The following is a 17,240-nucleotide window of genomic DNA, read 5'->3' on the forward strand; positions in this document are numbered from 1 at the left end:
GCTGGAGAACATGATCACCATCTAAGCTAGTCACTTTGTCTGAAACTGGTCATTCACTGTGGCATTCATGGTTGGTTTTCATACTGGTGCTGCTACATCACAGAGAGCAAGGCGAGAGACTTTTTTTCTTGTGATGCTGGTGCTACCATTAACGAATGATGAATGGATCCAGTTACCAAGGAGGAAGGAGTAACTAAGGAGAAGTTAAGATAGACTAGGCTAAAGTGACAAGAGGAGAAGATAATCATGAAGAGCCTATTAAGATGAGCAAACCTCCTGAAGGTAACCTTTTAGAAACTGCTGAGGAAGGACCACTATGGGAACTTGACGATCGAAGGCTTCTTCAGCAGACGCAACTCCAGCCAGTACTGTCTCAAACAAGTAGCAGCATGAAAAAGTTCCTCAACTAAGGCCTCCCGCAACTCTGCCCAGGACATGGCCACAGTTAGGATACACTGAACTCAAAGCTCCTCTGGGGTAAGAAGTGAGGCATGGAAGGGAGCTGAAGTGCTGCATGCAAGTTTGGATCCTACAGAAAAATATATATTTACATACCTTCTCCTCTTTATGAGCCCCTCCGAACAGCATGAATGGAGACCTGGACTTGGGGAATATTTTAGATAAGGTAATGCATATCTCAAACTCTAGGGAGATCCAGGTACTGCCACCACACCAAGTCTTGGAGTCATGGCAGAAGTTGGGAAGCAAGATCTCATTGCTAAGGATGAAGGCTGAGAGGCCACCTTGAAGAGAAAACTGGGGTACATCCAGAGAATGTTTCCCCCTGCAGAAGATTACATCTGAGGGATTGCAAGCTACGGCTGCAAGTTTCCTGACTCTTTGGGCTGAGAGCATGACAACCATAAAGGCCACTTTCCTTGTCAGGAAGACCATTCAGAATGGTAAAGATATGTTCCAACAGGTCAGAGTAGATGATTTATGGAGGGGAACTGCAGACTTTAAAGTAAGAGACTGCTTTCAGGAAACCGGCTAACACAGGGTGGGACCCCACTGGGAACCCTTTGATGGAACTTCTGAGGACACTACAGGAGGAGGCCTGGACCCTAGGGCAGCAAGTAGAGAACCTTTTGTCAAACCCATTCTGAAATAATTCCTGATTGGAAGGGATATTGGATTTCCTGGTCAAGTTTCCATTGGATATGCAATACTAGGAAAAAGATAGACCACACAGCTATAAGCAGACATACCACTCTTCTTTCAGGAATAGATGAGGCAACACAAAACCAGTCGGAAATCCCTAGCTTTGAGGAGCCATCTCAGCCACTCCGTGGCTATGACAACAGGAAGACATTGATCTCTTTCTGCTTTTTCCCCTTTTACCTAATTCTACAAAACACTTAAATAATTCTTTTACAATTGGATAATGCATTGAATTTAGTAGGAAAGACAACTTAGTTTATTTTAAAATAAGATTTGTAGAGAAAAGGCAATCTGTAATCCTTTGTGTTAGCTTCCCACTTTTTCATAACCAAAAGGATTAAGAAGCGAATGAATGATGGTGAATTGTGTAGGATCCAAATGCAGATTCTTTCCTCATAAGCCATTGATTTGATTCAGGGTAAACTTTCAAAGTGTCTTTTTTGTGAGTGTTACATGGTACCTGGGAACATAAGCATATGACTCCCAGTGACACTAATGGATATCTTGCAGCTAAATCACTATCTCTTTAAAAATTTAACTCTAAGTTTCACATAGAAAATTGAACTGCATTTCTTGCACTCTTCTAATCTATTATTTCCCTCAGTTAGGTGAGATTCAATTTCAGAAGAACAAGAATAATATATATCTTGTATCATCCCACTGATGTAGACTCTTAGGGCCTGAGAATGCAAAGACACATGAATAACTTTATGACTTTGAGTAGTCCCAATAAATTCATCTGATCCTTGCCTAGCCAGATATTGAAATCACTACACTTTCATGTTGGATTCAGTGGGAATACTCATGGTTTGTAAGTTATGCACACAAAACAGCTTGCAGGATTGAGACCTTAGTCACTTAACAGGAACTCAGTATTTTAGGTATTTTTGTCTTCTTTACTGAAACAGCCATGTTGTTTGTTTAAAAAGAGGCTGCTATCCACAGGCACAAATTACTTTTCACATTTTTTTAAAACTATATGTTGATATAGTTGCCGTGACGTTGCCATAACTACTAATAACTAGTTCAAGAGGCAAAGAATTGTGTATATGTTCTGCTCCAAAAATGATAGCAATAGCGGTATTGTGCCAGAACATGCTATTCTTCAAAAGTCAAACAAACAGTCCTTAAAAAGGATTTCCAGTTTGTCTCAAATCACTTTATGTCATGTCAAAATTTTATCAGAATGAAAAATTCACTCTAAATATTTGCTCATTCTTATGTTCACAGAAATCCCATTGAAGGCAATGGGCTCTGGGTATACATGCTTCAAGACAGACTCTGGACCTTGGTTTTATCCCTACTAACCTCCACAACTTTTTATTCTTTTTTTTAAGTTAAGCTATGAGAGCACTTTCATCCAATAGTATAACTGCCTCCTTTAACCTCTGTGTCACTAAAATGCCCAACTTTCCTGCCATAATTTGCTAATAAATTCCACATGAGCACAAACAGTACCAGTAACATGGGTTAGAGCTGATGGAGCTGAAAAGAAACTAAATAAACTATGTTATTAAAGGTTGACTGAAAACTAATGTGTGGTCTACAAGGGATGCTTTGAAGACTAGCTCCAATTTTTCCTTTTCACTTTAAATGTTACTTTTAAATTAGGAAAGCTACACACTTACAGAGCAAAATTTATTTTCTATTCTAGTTACCTTGGTGGAAGAGGTTAACAGCAGTGATTTTTACAAAAAGAGTTAGCTTACATAAATCTTAAAGCAACTGAAATTGAGAGAGTACAATTATCACAGCTGGTTTCTTTTATCTTATGAGCGCTCAGACTAAGAAGATATTTGAGCCAACATAGATGCCAAATACTATCATTTGCCCATAACATTCCAGAGCTGGGAGTGAGTGAGAAGGGGGACAACAATCAAAAGATGACCAGATTTCTCTTTTACTGTCTTTGAACAACTAAGGACCTGAAGGACAGAAATACATTTACACTTTCAAACAGTCCCTTATAAAGGTGATTTATGTTTATTAACAACTTGACACTGACAATCTTGATACACCCCACTGCAAGCACATATTGAGAGAAATACAATTCTCAGTGTCAAACAGCTAATTATTATTCAAAGAAATTAAAATATTTAATTGCTTATAGGTAGTAAGAAACAATATACAATAAACAACAAGGACAAAGTAGATTGACTGTACATATTGGGATTTAAGAAAATACCTGATTAAATTATACCACATTTGGTACAATCATACATTGCATAATCCATTTTTCTTTGCTATTGTTAGTACTTCCCAATATTTGTAAATTGGTGCCTTAGCTTCTAGTACTGTACATATCCACATCCTCTGGGTTGGACTGACCATGGTCCATAAGTCTGGGGTCAAGCTTAAATTTTGTTGTCTTCGCTACATCTGTTAAAGATATTAAAATGAAATAAAATGATAATAAAGGCATAAAAGCTTTTTTTTAAAAAAGCTAATGCTTATTCAGAATGACAGAAGTTATACATACTGATAGTGTGAAAATTCAAGCATTATAATAAAGTACTCTACGGTTATAAATTAACTGTAAATTACATTGGTGGGAATAGTGCAGGGAAGTTGTTGCCGCGCAGTGAAAAGTCGCATGAAGTAAGAAAAACATTTGAAAGATCTACAACCTCTCACAAACTCATCACTAAATTGTTTTCACAATTAAAAAGTAATCTATTAAAAGCCTGATCATGGCATGCCCTGAGCACTGGCACAAGGGAGAAGGGGGTAGTGCGTAAGGCTCTCCCTTACACCATACTGTTGCTTCCTGGGTCAGTAGGCTCTGCAGAGCTGCTACATCCCTCCCTCCTGCAGGTGGGAAGTAATAAATGAGAAACTGGGAAGCAGGCAGAACCTTGACTCTCCCCCCAGCAGCACAGTTAGATCAGCACACTGTGCAGAGTATGCAGTGACAGGATCACAGTTTAGTACCTTTCCAGAGCAGTGGGGAGACAGAGAAGCAGATAGTGACTGAGTCACTATCTCCCTCACAGCTGGTCCAGGGGGCAAGCTGAACTCACTGCACCATACTATGAGCTAGATCACAGATGGATTATCTGGGCCTAAATTAGTGCAAATAAATTCACACCATTTGACTTTATTGGGACCCCACTGGGATTATTTATTGGTGATTTCATATGTTTATTAAAATGTGGAGGCAACACACACAGTACAGGGAGGTGAGGCAAAGGGAATGCCTTGTATGAAGTGACTCTCCCAAACAATGTGTAGAGTTTAAGGGGAGGGAACCCCATCCAGCCCCTCTGAGCCAAAAAGATAGAAATCTGTTGGCTCCACTGGGGACACGGAACGGCTTCCACCTGGAAATATGGTGACAAATAGGAAAAACTTTATTTTACCTTCTATAAGTATTTATGTTTAATATGAAAGGAGAAGTGGGGGCTGAAGGGACTGAGAAAGTTATGTATAAAGAGACCCAATAATTCCACAAACTAAAAAAGAAAAAATAAGGGAGCAACGGGATTAAAAAAAGGATTCATATGTTAAAGGTTGTATAGCAGGGGATGTCACCCAGGGACCTCCTGGTGCCAACTAATAGAGGGCACAGGGGTGCACAGGAGTACATAGATCCCATGGTTCCAAATCTCTACATAACAGTTCATCAAAGGGAGTCATGTAAAATCTCTACTGAAAGCTTATGTCACATTGACCACTGTAATCACTATGGAATGTACGTACAGATAACATGTAAAGACTTATGTATATATAAGCATATATACACAAGCAAAGTTATGCTCTTAGGTATGCGAGTTGGAGCTGGTCACCAGAAGGCGATAAATAAGTTTCTTTCAGGCAGAGATGCTTATCTACCTGTCCGGCTTTATAGGATTGAGTATTGTATACTTCACAATGAAAGCCTATTTGCAGTCTGATCAAGGGAAGAAAAGTCTCCAGGGGAGATGCTAGACAGGAAAAAATAAGCAGCAGGGGATACCCTGTTTACAAGTGAAGACAATGGATCACTGGACATGTCTAGGGGTGCAGAGGTACACCCTATTATGCTTCACCTAGGCTGACAGTGTATTTGCTTCATGAAAAAAGGATCACAACCAAGTCTGGCTGAAAAGACTTTAGGGTGACCTAAACTTGATTTGACAAGGGTGTGTTTTGTTAATTAAATCTAGGTTCTAGAATGCGTGTTAGGATTTTGTTTTATATGTAACCATTTCTCTCCAATAATGCTACTTGCTATCACTTGAATCTTTGCTCTTTGTTAAATAAACGTCTTGTTTTTACTATAAACATATCTAAGTGCTGTGTGTTAAGCGGAGCTGTGATAGGGTATAACTGTTAAGCTGAGTGTACTGTTCCTTTCGGTAGCAGAGGATCTGGGAATTCTGTAAGTGTCCACTGGGTCAGGGGATGGGCACGCCAGGTAGATGCTCGGAGGACTCAGAGGTTGGAGTGTGCCTACTGTTAACCTGTAAAGAAAGAGTGGGTCATGCAGAGGCCTGGAAGGCAGTGCTTGTGGTGTGAGAGGCTGAACCACAGGAGTCACAGACCAGGCTTCCTCACACTGAGGACAGCTGATAGCAACGTGCCTCAAAACCATGGGTATCCCTGCGAATGTAATGGGGATAAAAACAAACAACAAAAATACACTTTAATAGTAAGCCCCTAACATGTTATGTTTGGTTATATAAAGACAGATGGGCATGCATAAAAGGTGATTGGAGGATATTGGAAGAACTTAATATAATATTTTCAAATTAAAATTAATGTTATCAGTGATAGGGGAAGCTCTGTTTTACTAGATAAGGCCAATACCACTTTTCGTGATTACTAGGGAAACGATTGTTACTGACAGAAGGACATGAAAATTTCACTTAAATGTCACTATATAGATTAAGTTGTTAATTAAGAGCACATTCAAAGATTTTTCATTATCAGCATGCCATCCAATGGATCCCTTATTGATCACTTAAGATGCATGAAAAGCAACACAGTAAAGAACTAGTGAAAATAAAATACAGTGCTTCACATACAAATTGTGTGTGCTTTGTCAATGCCCTGGGCTAGTACCTCTCAAACCTGTGGCCCCTAGACAGATGGCTGATCACCTGGTGCTGGATCTCCTCTTTGTTTCCAGCTGCTCTTACAGATACCTAGATTTCACACTACAGGAGAGCCAGGATGCCTGTAAAAGCAACTGGAAACAAGGAGAAGCCACACTAGTTGCCTTCACAAGTAAGCTGATGCTATATGTGAGGAAACAGACGTTACCTTCAAGGAATATGATCCTTTAACAAAAGCAAATGCTGCAGTTTCCATAGAGAAGATGTGCAACTGACAGCAAGAAGGATCCATGTGATTGGGAATGGGAAGATAAGTGGTCCACAATACATATTTTTTATTGAGGTGTGGTCTACGGTATGGGATCCCCTATCACCTCTTTGGGCTCTTGATATAGCATACTAAATTGTATGAAGTTTACCACTCTAGGAAGCTAAATTTGACAGCTAGATTTCTAAAGCTAAATTTGACAGGCCTGCTAGAGTTGCTTTTTAAAAAAAGAATAATGAAAAATAACATTAAATAATTCACAATTCACTGCAGTTGATGCTAATTTGAGTTTCGTACCTGAGATGACATTTGGCACTTTTATTTCTGCTGGCAAAGGCACCAGATCTTTCGAACTCTGAATCTTCATTACAGGAGAATCTGTTACAGCAAGTGGTTTTGACTTCACCTCAGATTCAGGGGTTGTTTTATGAATCTCTGCACTTTTATCGTCTCTTACAGCTGGTTCTGGAACTTGTTGCAGGTGTGAACCAGGCTAAATTGCAAATGAACCAACCAAACAAAATAGAACAGTATTTATGTGTATGTTTATTATATTGTTGATAAAGGAAACTACAAAAGAGCTGTCACATTTTAATAAATGATTTCCAGATATTCATTCAGTGTGTACAAAGTTTCATAGTGAATACACAGAAATATGCCAGAAGAAATTAGTGTACTATATGCCTCAATTCACTTCATGTTAGATTCAGATAACTGACAATATTTCCTGATGATGTTGAGATTGTTTGCATAAAATAGGCACTACAGTAAGGGGACAGAAGATGCATTTCCTTATACTATCAAGATACAAGGAACTTCAATTTGGACGTATAGAAGCTTGTTTAATGGTTAATGAATAATACTACTAAGTTTTGATATACCTCTTTTTATCCAAGATATTCAAAAGACTTTACAAAGAAGGGTACAGGTCATTATCTCCTTTTACAGAAGGGAAAACTGAAGCACAGAACAAGGTTAAAGCAATAGGTGGATTTACAGGATAATTGTCAGCCTTATCAAAGTTATTAAGAGACTTGGAGTTTGAATTATCACTAACCACTTTGACCAAGATAACTAACAAACCTCCTGCAGATTATTCTTGATTAGTGATGAGCAACTGTTTAGTTTGGGGCAGGTCTACACTATGGGAGGGATCGACACTCTGAGATTGATCCACTGGTGGTCGATTTAGCGGGGCTAGTAAAGACCCGCCAAATCGACTGCAGATCGCTCTCCAGTTGACCCCTGTACTCTACCCCAGATGAGAAGAGTAAGGTAAGTTGACAGGAGATTTTCTCCCATCGACCCCGCCCACAGTGCAGACCTCACGGTAACTCAACTTAAGGTATGTTGACTCCAGCTACGTTATTGACGTAGCTGGAGTTGCGTAGCATAGGTCGACTTACCACGGTAGTGTAGACATAGCCTAGGAAACAACTGACCTTATTTAGCAAACTCTGACAGTTTATAATTCTTCTTACCACCCAGTTCTTATTTCCCTAACAGTTTCTCATTATTCAACTGAAATAAAATACTCTTCAGTCAGAATTCTGCTCTTGATTCTCAATGGCAATAAAACTGAGGATTAACAAAAATGTCAAAAATATATCAGTGTTTTAATAGATATATCAAAATATTTGTTTGCTGGAGTAAACCGAAATGTTTAATTTCTAATCGATTAAACATTCAACTGTATTTCCATATAGTAATTCGATGCCTCATGGAAGTTGTAGTTTGGGCATCTTGTGCCCTCACTTTCTCCTACTGGCTTGACTCTCTAACCATCTGAAGTGGTTTTTTACCCACGAAAGCTTATGCCCAAATAAATCTGTTAGTCTTTAAGGTGCCACCAGACTTCTCGTTGTTTTTGTGGATACACAGACTAACACGGCTACCCCTCTGATACTTGTTAACCAGACTACACCTCCCATGATGCAGTGTGGTCTCCTCCTTTGACTGAGCCATGTGGTGCACCAGCAGAAATATAGTCTGGACAGTGAGCTGGGTGCACTGCAGAAAATGGAGCACGAGATGTCCAAAACTATAAGTTTCCTGTGTCTGTGTTCTCATAGGGAAATGCAGTTTCATGTTGAACTGATTCAAAATGTTTTGTTTCTATCAAAAATGCTGAAATGAAATATTTCACCATTTCTGAATCAAAAATTTGTTTTGAACTTTTCATTTGTGAAAAATATTGCTTTCAACTTTTCATCCTAATTCAGGATTTTTTCTTTTTTTTTTTTTAAATGTTGAAATATCAACATTTCCCTCAGGATAGAAATTCCAATTTTTGCTCACATCTAATTCTTTATTTATTATTATTATTATTAAGGTATACAGAAATATTCTCATAAGATTTTTTAAATTGTAAACTGGCATTCAGAACACTCATGTTTCCAAACTAGAGTAAGTCAAATTCACGAATACCTGGAATCTTCAGAACCAATGGAAAAATCTGTATCTTTTTATTCACTAAAATGAAATGTCTTATTTATACTTTGTAATCACAATAAAATAGGTGTGTTCTCGCCAGCTGCCACTTGATCGCCATCCACATGCTAAAAAGCATCACATTTTTCATAAACTGGCAATCATGTTAACAATATCAACAGAGGTGCCAATAGGGTGACCAGACAGCAAGTGTGAAAAATCGGGACAGGGTGGAGGTGGGGGGTAATAGGTGCCTATATAAGACAAAGCCCCAAATAGAGGGACGGTCCCTATAAAATTGGGACATCTGGTCACTCTAGGTGCCAAGGACTTATCCTGCAAACATTTACACATGTTCTTAACTATGTTACCATGAGTAGTTCTACTGAAATCAATGAGGCCACTTATAGATAAAAAAAGATAAGCATGTCTAAGTGTTTGCAGGTCCATGGCCTAAATAAGGAAAATTAACTATTTTCTTATGGTTGCATCTCCAGATCAATGAGGTGTATTAAAAAGGCAGTAGAGGGAAGCTCACCTGTTGTGCATGCTGAATATGTTGTATGAGTAAACAGATCTCAAGGTCTATAAATCTGAGATTTGTCACAAACACTACAGTCAAACAACATTTTTTTTAAAAAAATCACTCTGACTGTAAGCTCTTGGGGCAGGGACTGTCTTTTTGTTCTGTGTTTGTACAGCACCGAGCATAATGGAGTCCTGGTCCAGGACTGGGACTCCTAGGTTCTACAATAATACAAATAAATAACAATGGCAATAAAATATGAGGACCTTTGTGCCTCCTAACACACTTCATTGTGATATTAAATAATATCAACAAACACACCTGTATCTTTTTGCTTAAATTTGCATTTCAAAAATCAATCCAAGGTATTGAACTGAATGACTTAAGTGATCATTCCTTGGAAAAACCTACCTTGGTATCTTCTTTCTGTGTGAGTAGCACTTCTTTCATAGAGGAGTTTTTTGTCCATAGTGATCCTATTGCTTCATAGGTTTGATGGCTTGTAACATATACTTTTTTCCCTGTTATCTAATTTAATTAGTTAAAATGTATTATTTTAACAAGAAGCTTTAAAAATGGTAGGGTTCACAGAACATTTCAAGTAAAGCAAATATTCTCCTTTAATAAACTGTATATTAGCTCCAATACTGGAAGACAGAAAATCTGCATTTCACAAATTTGATGCATCTCAGATCTCCCCCCACTCCCAATCTTATATTATAAATCATGTTTAAATTGTAAATCTGCTGCAGTGTATCCATTTACACAAAATGGATTTAAAACTTAACAAGGGAATAGTGGTTTGAATAAATGAATGCACTAGAAGCTGGAAAAGCAAGAAAAGTCAGACATATCATATGCTACAAACTTGAAACAAAAACGTGACTCATTTAGCTAGATTTTTTTCATTCATGCAAAGACAATCATAGCTAAATTTATGCCCCGTTAAAACAAATCCCATGGTGAGGAAAGATACAACCAAGAAATAAAAGGACCTGACTGAAAGTAGCGAACATTGCTGTTTTGCTTCACAAAGGTCTGAATTTATAAATTCTTATTCAGCCCGTAATTATTCAAACTCTGTGAGGTTGCAGCAACATCTGTGGAGTGGCTCTGTAGATAAGCTGCAGCCAGGGAGGATTCTATTTCCTCATTCACAGAGAGCTATGCACAAAGTTTTGGTACTATGGCTATGTATACACTATCCTGCAGTTCGGACTATAAAAGAGTGTAAACAGCAGTGTGCACCAAAGTGCTGTGCTGAAACTCCCCCATGTGGTCACTGAGTGCACAAACTAAAAGGTTCCTCGTTCGCTTTAACATAGTCTTGTCTAAAGGGGACATTTATGCAAACTAGGAACATTTTAGTTCACGCCTACAGCATCCATGCAGGGGAATCACAGCGCAGCACTTTGGTGCACACTGCTATTCACACCCTTGTAGCTGAACTGCGGGGCAGCGTAGTTAAGCCTATAAAAATCAGTATTTTAAGTAGCTAGCAAACAAGCTAACTTTAAGATCACAGTCACAAGAAAAGAGTGAGGGGGATTCCCTGTTTCACATGGATCCAGTACTGGATGTACATTAAAAGAAAGAGCTTCAGAAATGTCACCTGTGTATCCATTGGGCAGTTTCTTGTACAGTATTATTTTAATGCACTGAAATGAGTAGATGTTAAAAAAATGCAATTTTCTGTTAATTAAAAATGTTATTGTATTGTATCTAAAAATGAAACTCTCCTTTCTCCAACTAAGAATTAAATATGGAAAGTAATATTGTATAGGTCAAGTAAATTCAGCCATATTATTCGTTTCTGATGGACATGTAATTAACAACTGTGATGCATCACACACACATAGCGTATAAACTGATGCCAACTCCATAACCCTGGAAATTAAATACTGCAGATGTGTTGAATATTTCAGTCTCACTTAGTTTAAATATTAAAATGTTGATATTTTCACCCTATGAAAGAACAAAACAAAACTTACCTTAGCAAGTACTACTGACTGAGCTGGGTAACAAACGGATACTGCTAAAGTGGCAAGCCCCAGCGGGTAAGCAGTTTTCTTAACTCTAGAACCTGTGTAAACCACACAAATAATTTAAACAGGTACTAGATACAAATGGAACATAGTACTGGATAGCTATATAATTTTAACCTCCGACTCTTGGCAACTACCTAGATCAAAATCTATTGCAGGTCTGATTGGCGTAGAGTTGTGTCTGTATTCCAATGGGTCAAGTGATGTTTCAGTAAAATTTACTGAATTAAAAAAAATGAGGATATATCTTCAATTATGAAATATTATTAAAATCTTCTATATAACTAGTTCAAATTCCAATGTGTATTATCTTGCATTTATTAAAGAGTTTCCTCTGCTATCATGCTACCCAACTGCCAGGCTCTCTCAGGTTTCTGTGAATACTCATACCCTTCTATGCTCCTCACGATCCTACATAATTTTGTGTTATCTGTTAATTTTTACCACCATCACTGTTCCCCCCACCTTTTCCAGGTCACTAATGAATGTATTACACATTTGTCCTATTCCATATCTTTGAGGCAATCTATTGTTAACACTGATCACTAATTCCTACTCTTTGTTTACAGTCTCTTAGCCAATTTCTAATCCATGACAGTTCTTTCATACCAGGACTACTTAAGTTTACTTTAAGTTTCTTTGACAAAGAGTTTTTGAAAGCCCAAATAAATTATATCTGTTAGTTCTCTTTTACCCACTATTTTGTTGACACACTTAAAATCTAGCAGACAACAGAAGGACAACATTTTCTTGAATGAACTGTACTGTTTTGTCTGTATCATATTCACCTACTTGTAGATGTCATATAACTCTATGTAAGTACTGTTTCAAGTATTTTACCTGGTACTGAAGTAAAAATAATTTGTCAGTAACACACCCCAACACGTGTTTTAAAAGTAAGTACTTGCTACCCTTCAGTGCATAGTACATTACATTAATGAGGCTGCATATTTAACAATTTCAGTTCACCCTTGGATCTACACTATCCACCCCAGTGATTTGTTGTCCTTTAAGGACTCGATCCTGCCAGCTGTTTCACATGGAACACGGTCTGATTTATCAGTTTGTTCTAGCACTTTTTCTTTTGACCCTTCAAACACTCACAGTGGCTCATTTTTATTACCCATTACCTGTCATTCTATTATGTTTTAAAAATGCCTTTTTTTCCCAAGGTCATCTTCCATTGCCAAGCATTTTGGTTCACCGGTTTTTGCTTTTAACCTCTACATATCTGATTCCCCTCTGAAATCCCGCCCTTAGGTCTAGGCTGTCCTTTCCCCAATTCATTTTGTGGTGCTTAATGCATTTAAATCCCTCTTTTTTATTATACTACCATTGTATAATCCAAACTGTGGGGACTGATTTAGATTTGGGGCTATTTAAAAATCCAAGGAAATAAAGATCATTTGCAAATGTGATGTTCCAGTTATGCCCAGTATTCTCTTTTAATTTGTTGGTGGCTTTACCTAAAAATCACATTGCTGTAAATTTCTACAATTTAAATCATTATTTTCCCTGACATTATTCTTATGAAAATTTCAGAAGGAAAGATTTGTAAATTCTACAGTACTATAATGAAATACAAAGCCTACAATATTATTTCATAATTTTACAAAAATTAAGTCTGGTGATTTTGAATATATATTTCATAATTTTATGAAAATTAAATCCAATGATTGTTGAATACATCACTTTTCTCAAGCACATCTCTGTTCCTGTGTCAGAGCACCCAATTCCTCACTGTCTTATACAGCTCCATTTCAACATTCCATATCACAACTACCATCACTCCGGTTCAGGAGCACTGAGAGAGACTCTTCAGTGTTCACTAGAAATACTTCTCTATTGGCCAGGAGGTTCACTGAGAAGTTTGAAGTGCTCCTTCCTCCAGGAAGACACCTACAACTTATACTGATCCTTTTAAGGAATGGGAGAGGTACTATGTGATGCAGAGAGTATTGAATCTTTTTCATGTGGCTCTAGATTTGCATACCTTTCCCCTGACTGTAGAAACTGTGAATATCATCATTTACATTGTGTGCTGATTTAAATTAATTATCAAATAATAAATTACCAAAGAAAATTAAGGCATTTCTGATGGCACCATAGGATCCTATATTTCCAATAAAATAATTCTTAAATGATAGAATTAAATATAAAATTGTTATTTTAAATGAATAAATTAAACAAAGCTGAAAAAAGAAATGAAAAAAAAAGGTCTGTTGGTATCCCCTCTACATAATATAATGATCTGAAACCTTGGCTTGTTTGTTTTTAAAACTACGTAACTGTTCACAAGTGTTCAAAAGGTTTTTTACCAAAACTTAAGTGAAAATTTCAGAAAGCACAAAATAAAGTATTGTTAAATTAAAGACGTGTCATACAATTACCAATCTGACAGTGTTTGAAAAAACAAAAAACAAAAAAACATACCTTTTCTTGCCAGAACTAAACCAGTTAAACCTGAAATTGTAATTACAGCAACTTTTGGAAGAAATTCTGGAGGTGGATTCTTCAGATAAACGTACGTATCTTTAAAAAAAATGAATCAAAACAGCTATGATATAACAATTGAAGATTAGTCAATTTGTTCTCTCCCCCCCCCCATTTTAAGAGAGAGCAGTAAAGTCATGTCTATGAAAATCTGAATGCTGAGGTAGCTCCATCTCACAACTGGATCTGCTACTGCGGATACGTGCATCCGTGTCAAGCTCCACTGACTTATTTTGCAGGTGCACACATGGGAGTCAGCACTGCAGTATCAGGATACCGATGTGTCATTCATAAAATATACATTTTACAAAGTTCACAGTCATGCTCTTTAGATACCTTTTTGTGTTTACTAAAATGTTAGCACTTGTTTCTAATGCAAGTGACAAAGTTTTTAGTTTTCAATGCATGTTAAAAATATATTTAAAAATTGGAGAAAGGAGATGCCACTATGCTGGTGTTTCTTGATTTTTTAAATAATACTACTACTTGTACATAGCGCTTTTCATCAGTAGATCTCAAAGTCCTTCACAGTCTTTAACGTATGGATTCTTGCAATGCCCCTTTGACATAGGGAAGTTTCATTATCCCCATTTTTACAGAACTGAAGCCCAGAGAGACTTGCCCAAGGTCACACAGGAGGTCTCCAGTGGAGCAGGGAACTGAACTGTGCTCATCCAAATCCTAAGCTAGTGCCCATAGGTGCCGACTCCGTGGGTGCTCTGGGGCCAGAGCACCCACGGGGAAAATTTGGTGGGTGCTCTGAACCCACTGGCAGCCAAGCTCCCCGCCCCAGCTCACCTCAGCCTCTGCCTCCTACCCTGAGCGTGCCACGTCCCTGCTTCTCCTCCGAGCGCTTGCCGCCGCAAACAGCTGTTCCACAACATAACAAGCTCTGGGAGGGAGGGGGAAGGAGTGGCAATGTGGCACGCTCAGGGGAGGAGGCGGGAAAGAGACAGGGAGGAGTGGTAGATACGCTGGAGGGGAGGGATAGGATACAGAAGGACCTAGACAAATTGGAGGATTGGGCCAAAAGAAATCTGATGAGGTTCAATAAGGATAAGTGCAGGGTCCTGCACTTAGGACGGAAGAACCCAATGCACAGCTACAGACTAGGGACCGAATGGCTAGGCAGCAGTTCTGCGGAAAAGGACCTAGGGGTGACAGTGGACGAGAAGCTGGATATGAGTCAGCAGTGTGCCCTTGTTGCCAAGAAGGCCAATGGCATTTTGGGATGTATAAATAGGGGCATAGCGAGCAGATCGAGGGACGTGATCGTTCCCCTCTATTCGACATTGGTGAGGCCTCATCTGGAGTACTGTGTCCAGTTTTGGGCCCCACACTACAAGAAGGATGTGGATAAATTGGAGAGAGTCCAGCGAAGGACAACAAAAATGATTAGGGGTCTGGAACACATGACTTATGAGGAGAGGCTGAGGGACCTGGGACTGTTTAGCCTGCAGAAGAGAAGAATGAGGGGGGATTTGATAGCTGCTTTCAACTACCTGAAAGGGGGTTCCAAAGAGGATGGCTCTAGACTGTTCTCAATGGTAGCAGATGACAGAACGAGGAGTAATGGTCTCAAGTTGCAGTGGGGGAGGTTTAGATTGGATATTAGGAAAAACTTTTTCACTAAGAGGGTGGTGAAACACTGGAATGCGTTACCTAGGGAGGTGGTAGAATCTCCTTCCTTAGAGGTTTTTAAGGTCAGGCTTGACAAAGCCCTGGCTGGGATGATTTAACTGGGAATTGGTCCTGCTTCGAGCAGGGGGTTGGACTAGATGACCTTCTGGGGTCCCTTCCAACCCTGATATTCTATGATTCTATGATTCAGGGCCTGGGCGGGGATTTGGGGAAGGGGTTGGAATATGGGCAGGGAGTAAGCGGAGTTGGGGCGTGGACGCTGGGGAAGGGGTTGGAACGGGGGCGGGGGAAGGTCAAGCACCCACCGGCGCCAGCACAAGTTGGCGCGTATGCTAATAGTGCCCTAACCACTGGACCATCTTTTGTTTCTTTTTAATGAAACTTATTTTCCACGGGTAATTTCAGAAATGCATCTTTAATACAAAGAGTATTTTTTAATCTTCAATGCCAGAATTAGGACCAAACTGTGAAGTGTAAATGAGAACTAAAATAAGGAAGCAAGGGAAAGGAATTCTTCTCACTTATACAGCAGTTTGGTGTACAGCAACTGTGTAGCCTCCTCCCTGCTGCTTACGGTTGCCAGGTGTCCGGTTTTTGACTGGAACACGTGGTCGAAAAGGGACCCTGGTAGCTCTAGTCAGCACCACCGACTGGGCCATTAAAAAGTCCAGTCGGCAGTGCTGCAGGGCTAAGGCAGGCTAGTCTGTACCTGTCCTGGCACCGCACTGCACCCCGGAAGTGGCCAGCAGGTCCAGCTCCTAGGCAGGGCGGCCACGGGGCTCCACGCGCTGCCCTTGCCCCGAGCACCAGCTCTGCAATCCCACTGGCTGGGAATTGTGGCCAATAGGAGCTGGTGGGGCAGTGTCTGCGGGCGAGAGCAGTGCGGGGAGCCTCCTGGCCTGCCCGCCAAGGAGCCAGACCTGCTGGCTGCTTCTGGGGCACAACGTAGAGCCAGGACAGACAGGGAGCCTGCCTTAGCCCCACTGAACCACTGACTGGGAGCCACCCAAGGTAAGCCCGCACCCCAACCCTGAGCCCCAACCCTGGAGCCCTCTCCTGCACCCCAAACCCCTCATCCCCGGCCCCAGTCCAGAGCCCACACCCACCGTCCGTACCCCCTCTTACACCCCAACCCCCTGCTTCAACCCGCAGCCCCCTCTCCTATTGCAAATCCCTTGGCCCCACGCCCCAGCTTGGAGGCCCGCCACCCCCCTCCGCACCACAGACCGCTCATCTCCAGCCCCACTCCATAGCCTGCACCCCCAGCCGGAGTGCTCACCCCATCCCACACTCCAACTCCCTACCCCACCCTGGACCCCCCTCCCGCACCCTGAACCCCTCATTCCTGGGCCTACTCGAGAGCCCGCACCCTCAGTTAGAGTCTTCACTCCCTCCCACACCCCAACCCTCTGTCCCAGCCCAGTGAAAGTGAGTGAGGGTGGGGGAGAGCGAGCCTCTGAGGGAGGGGGAATGTAGTGAGTGGGGGACGGGACCTCAGGGAAGTAGTGGGCAAGGGTGTTCAGTTTTGTGCAATTAGGAAGTTGGCAACCCTACTGCTGCTATCACAGCTATGGATTGTAATAAGAATTGGACTACTTATACACCACCTATGTGGAGGTTTACACATGTGATGCCACTCC

The 17,240-nt window shown here is 40.2% G+C and overlaps 1 protein-coding gene across 3 annotated transcripts in view; it reads right to left on the reverse strand.

Moving 5' to 3' along the window:
* Nucleotides 1-3,125: 3,125 nt before the first annotated feature.
* APOOL (apolipoprotein O like) overlaps nt 3,126-17,240 on the reverse strand; it is a 47,778-nt gene continuing 33,663 nt past the window's right edge. For 2 of the 3 annotated variants that reach the window (XM_048863503.2, XM_048863504.2), the window contains exons 5-9: nt 13,900-13,998; nt 11,413-11,504; nt 9,833-9,949; nt 6,763-6,958; nt 3,126-3,540 (exon numbers count right to left, since the gene is read on the reverse strand). In XM_048863503.2, the coding sequence (XP_048719460.2) occupies nt 3,443-3,540; nt 6,763-6,958; nt 9,833-9,949; nt 11,413-11,504; nt 13,900-13,998 (602 nt within the window). In that variant the 3' untranslated portion in view covers nt 3,126-3,442. Of the gene's footprint in view, nt 3,541-3,595; nt 5,604-6,762; nt 6,959-9,832; nt 9,950-11,412; nt 11,505-13,899; nt 13,999-17,240 lie in introns of those variants that run through there. The other variant, XM_048863505.2, reaches the window with a different exon arrangement.

Source organism: Caretta caretta, chromosome 9 (genome assembly GCF_965140235.1).
Source record: "Caretta caretta isolate rCarCar2 chromosome 9, rCarCar1.hap1, whole genome shotgun sequence".
Lineage (NCBI taxonomy): Eukaryota > Metazoa > Chordata > Testudines > Cheloniidae > Caretta > Caretta caretta.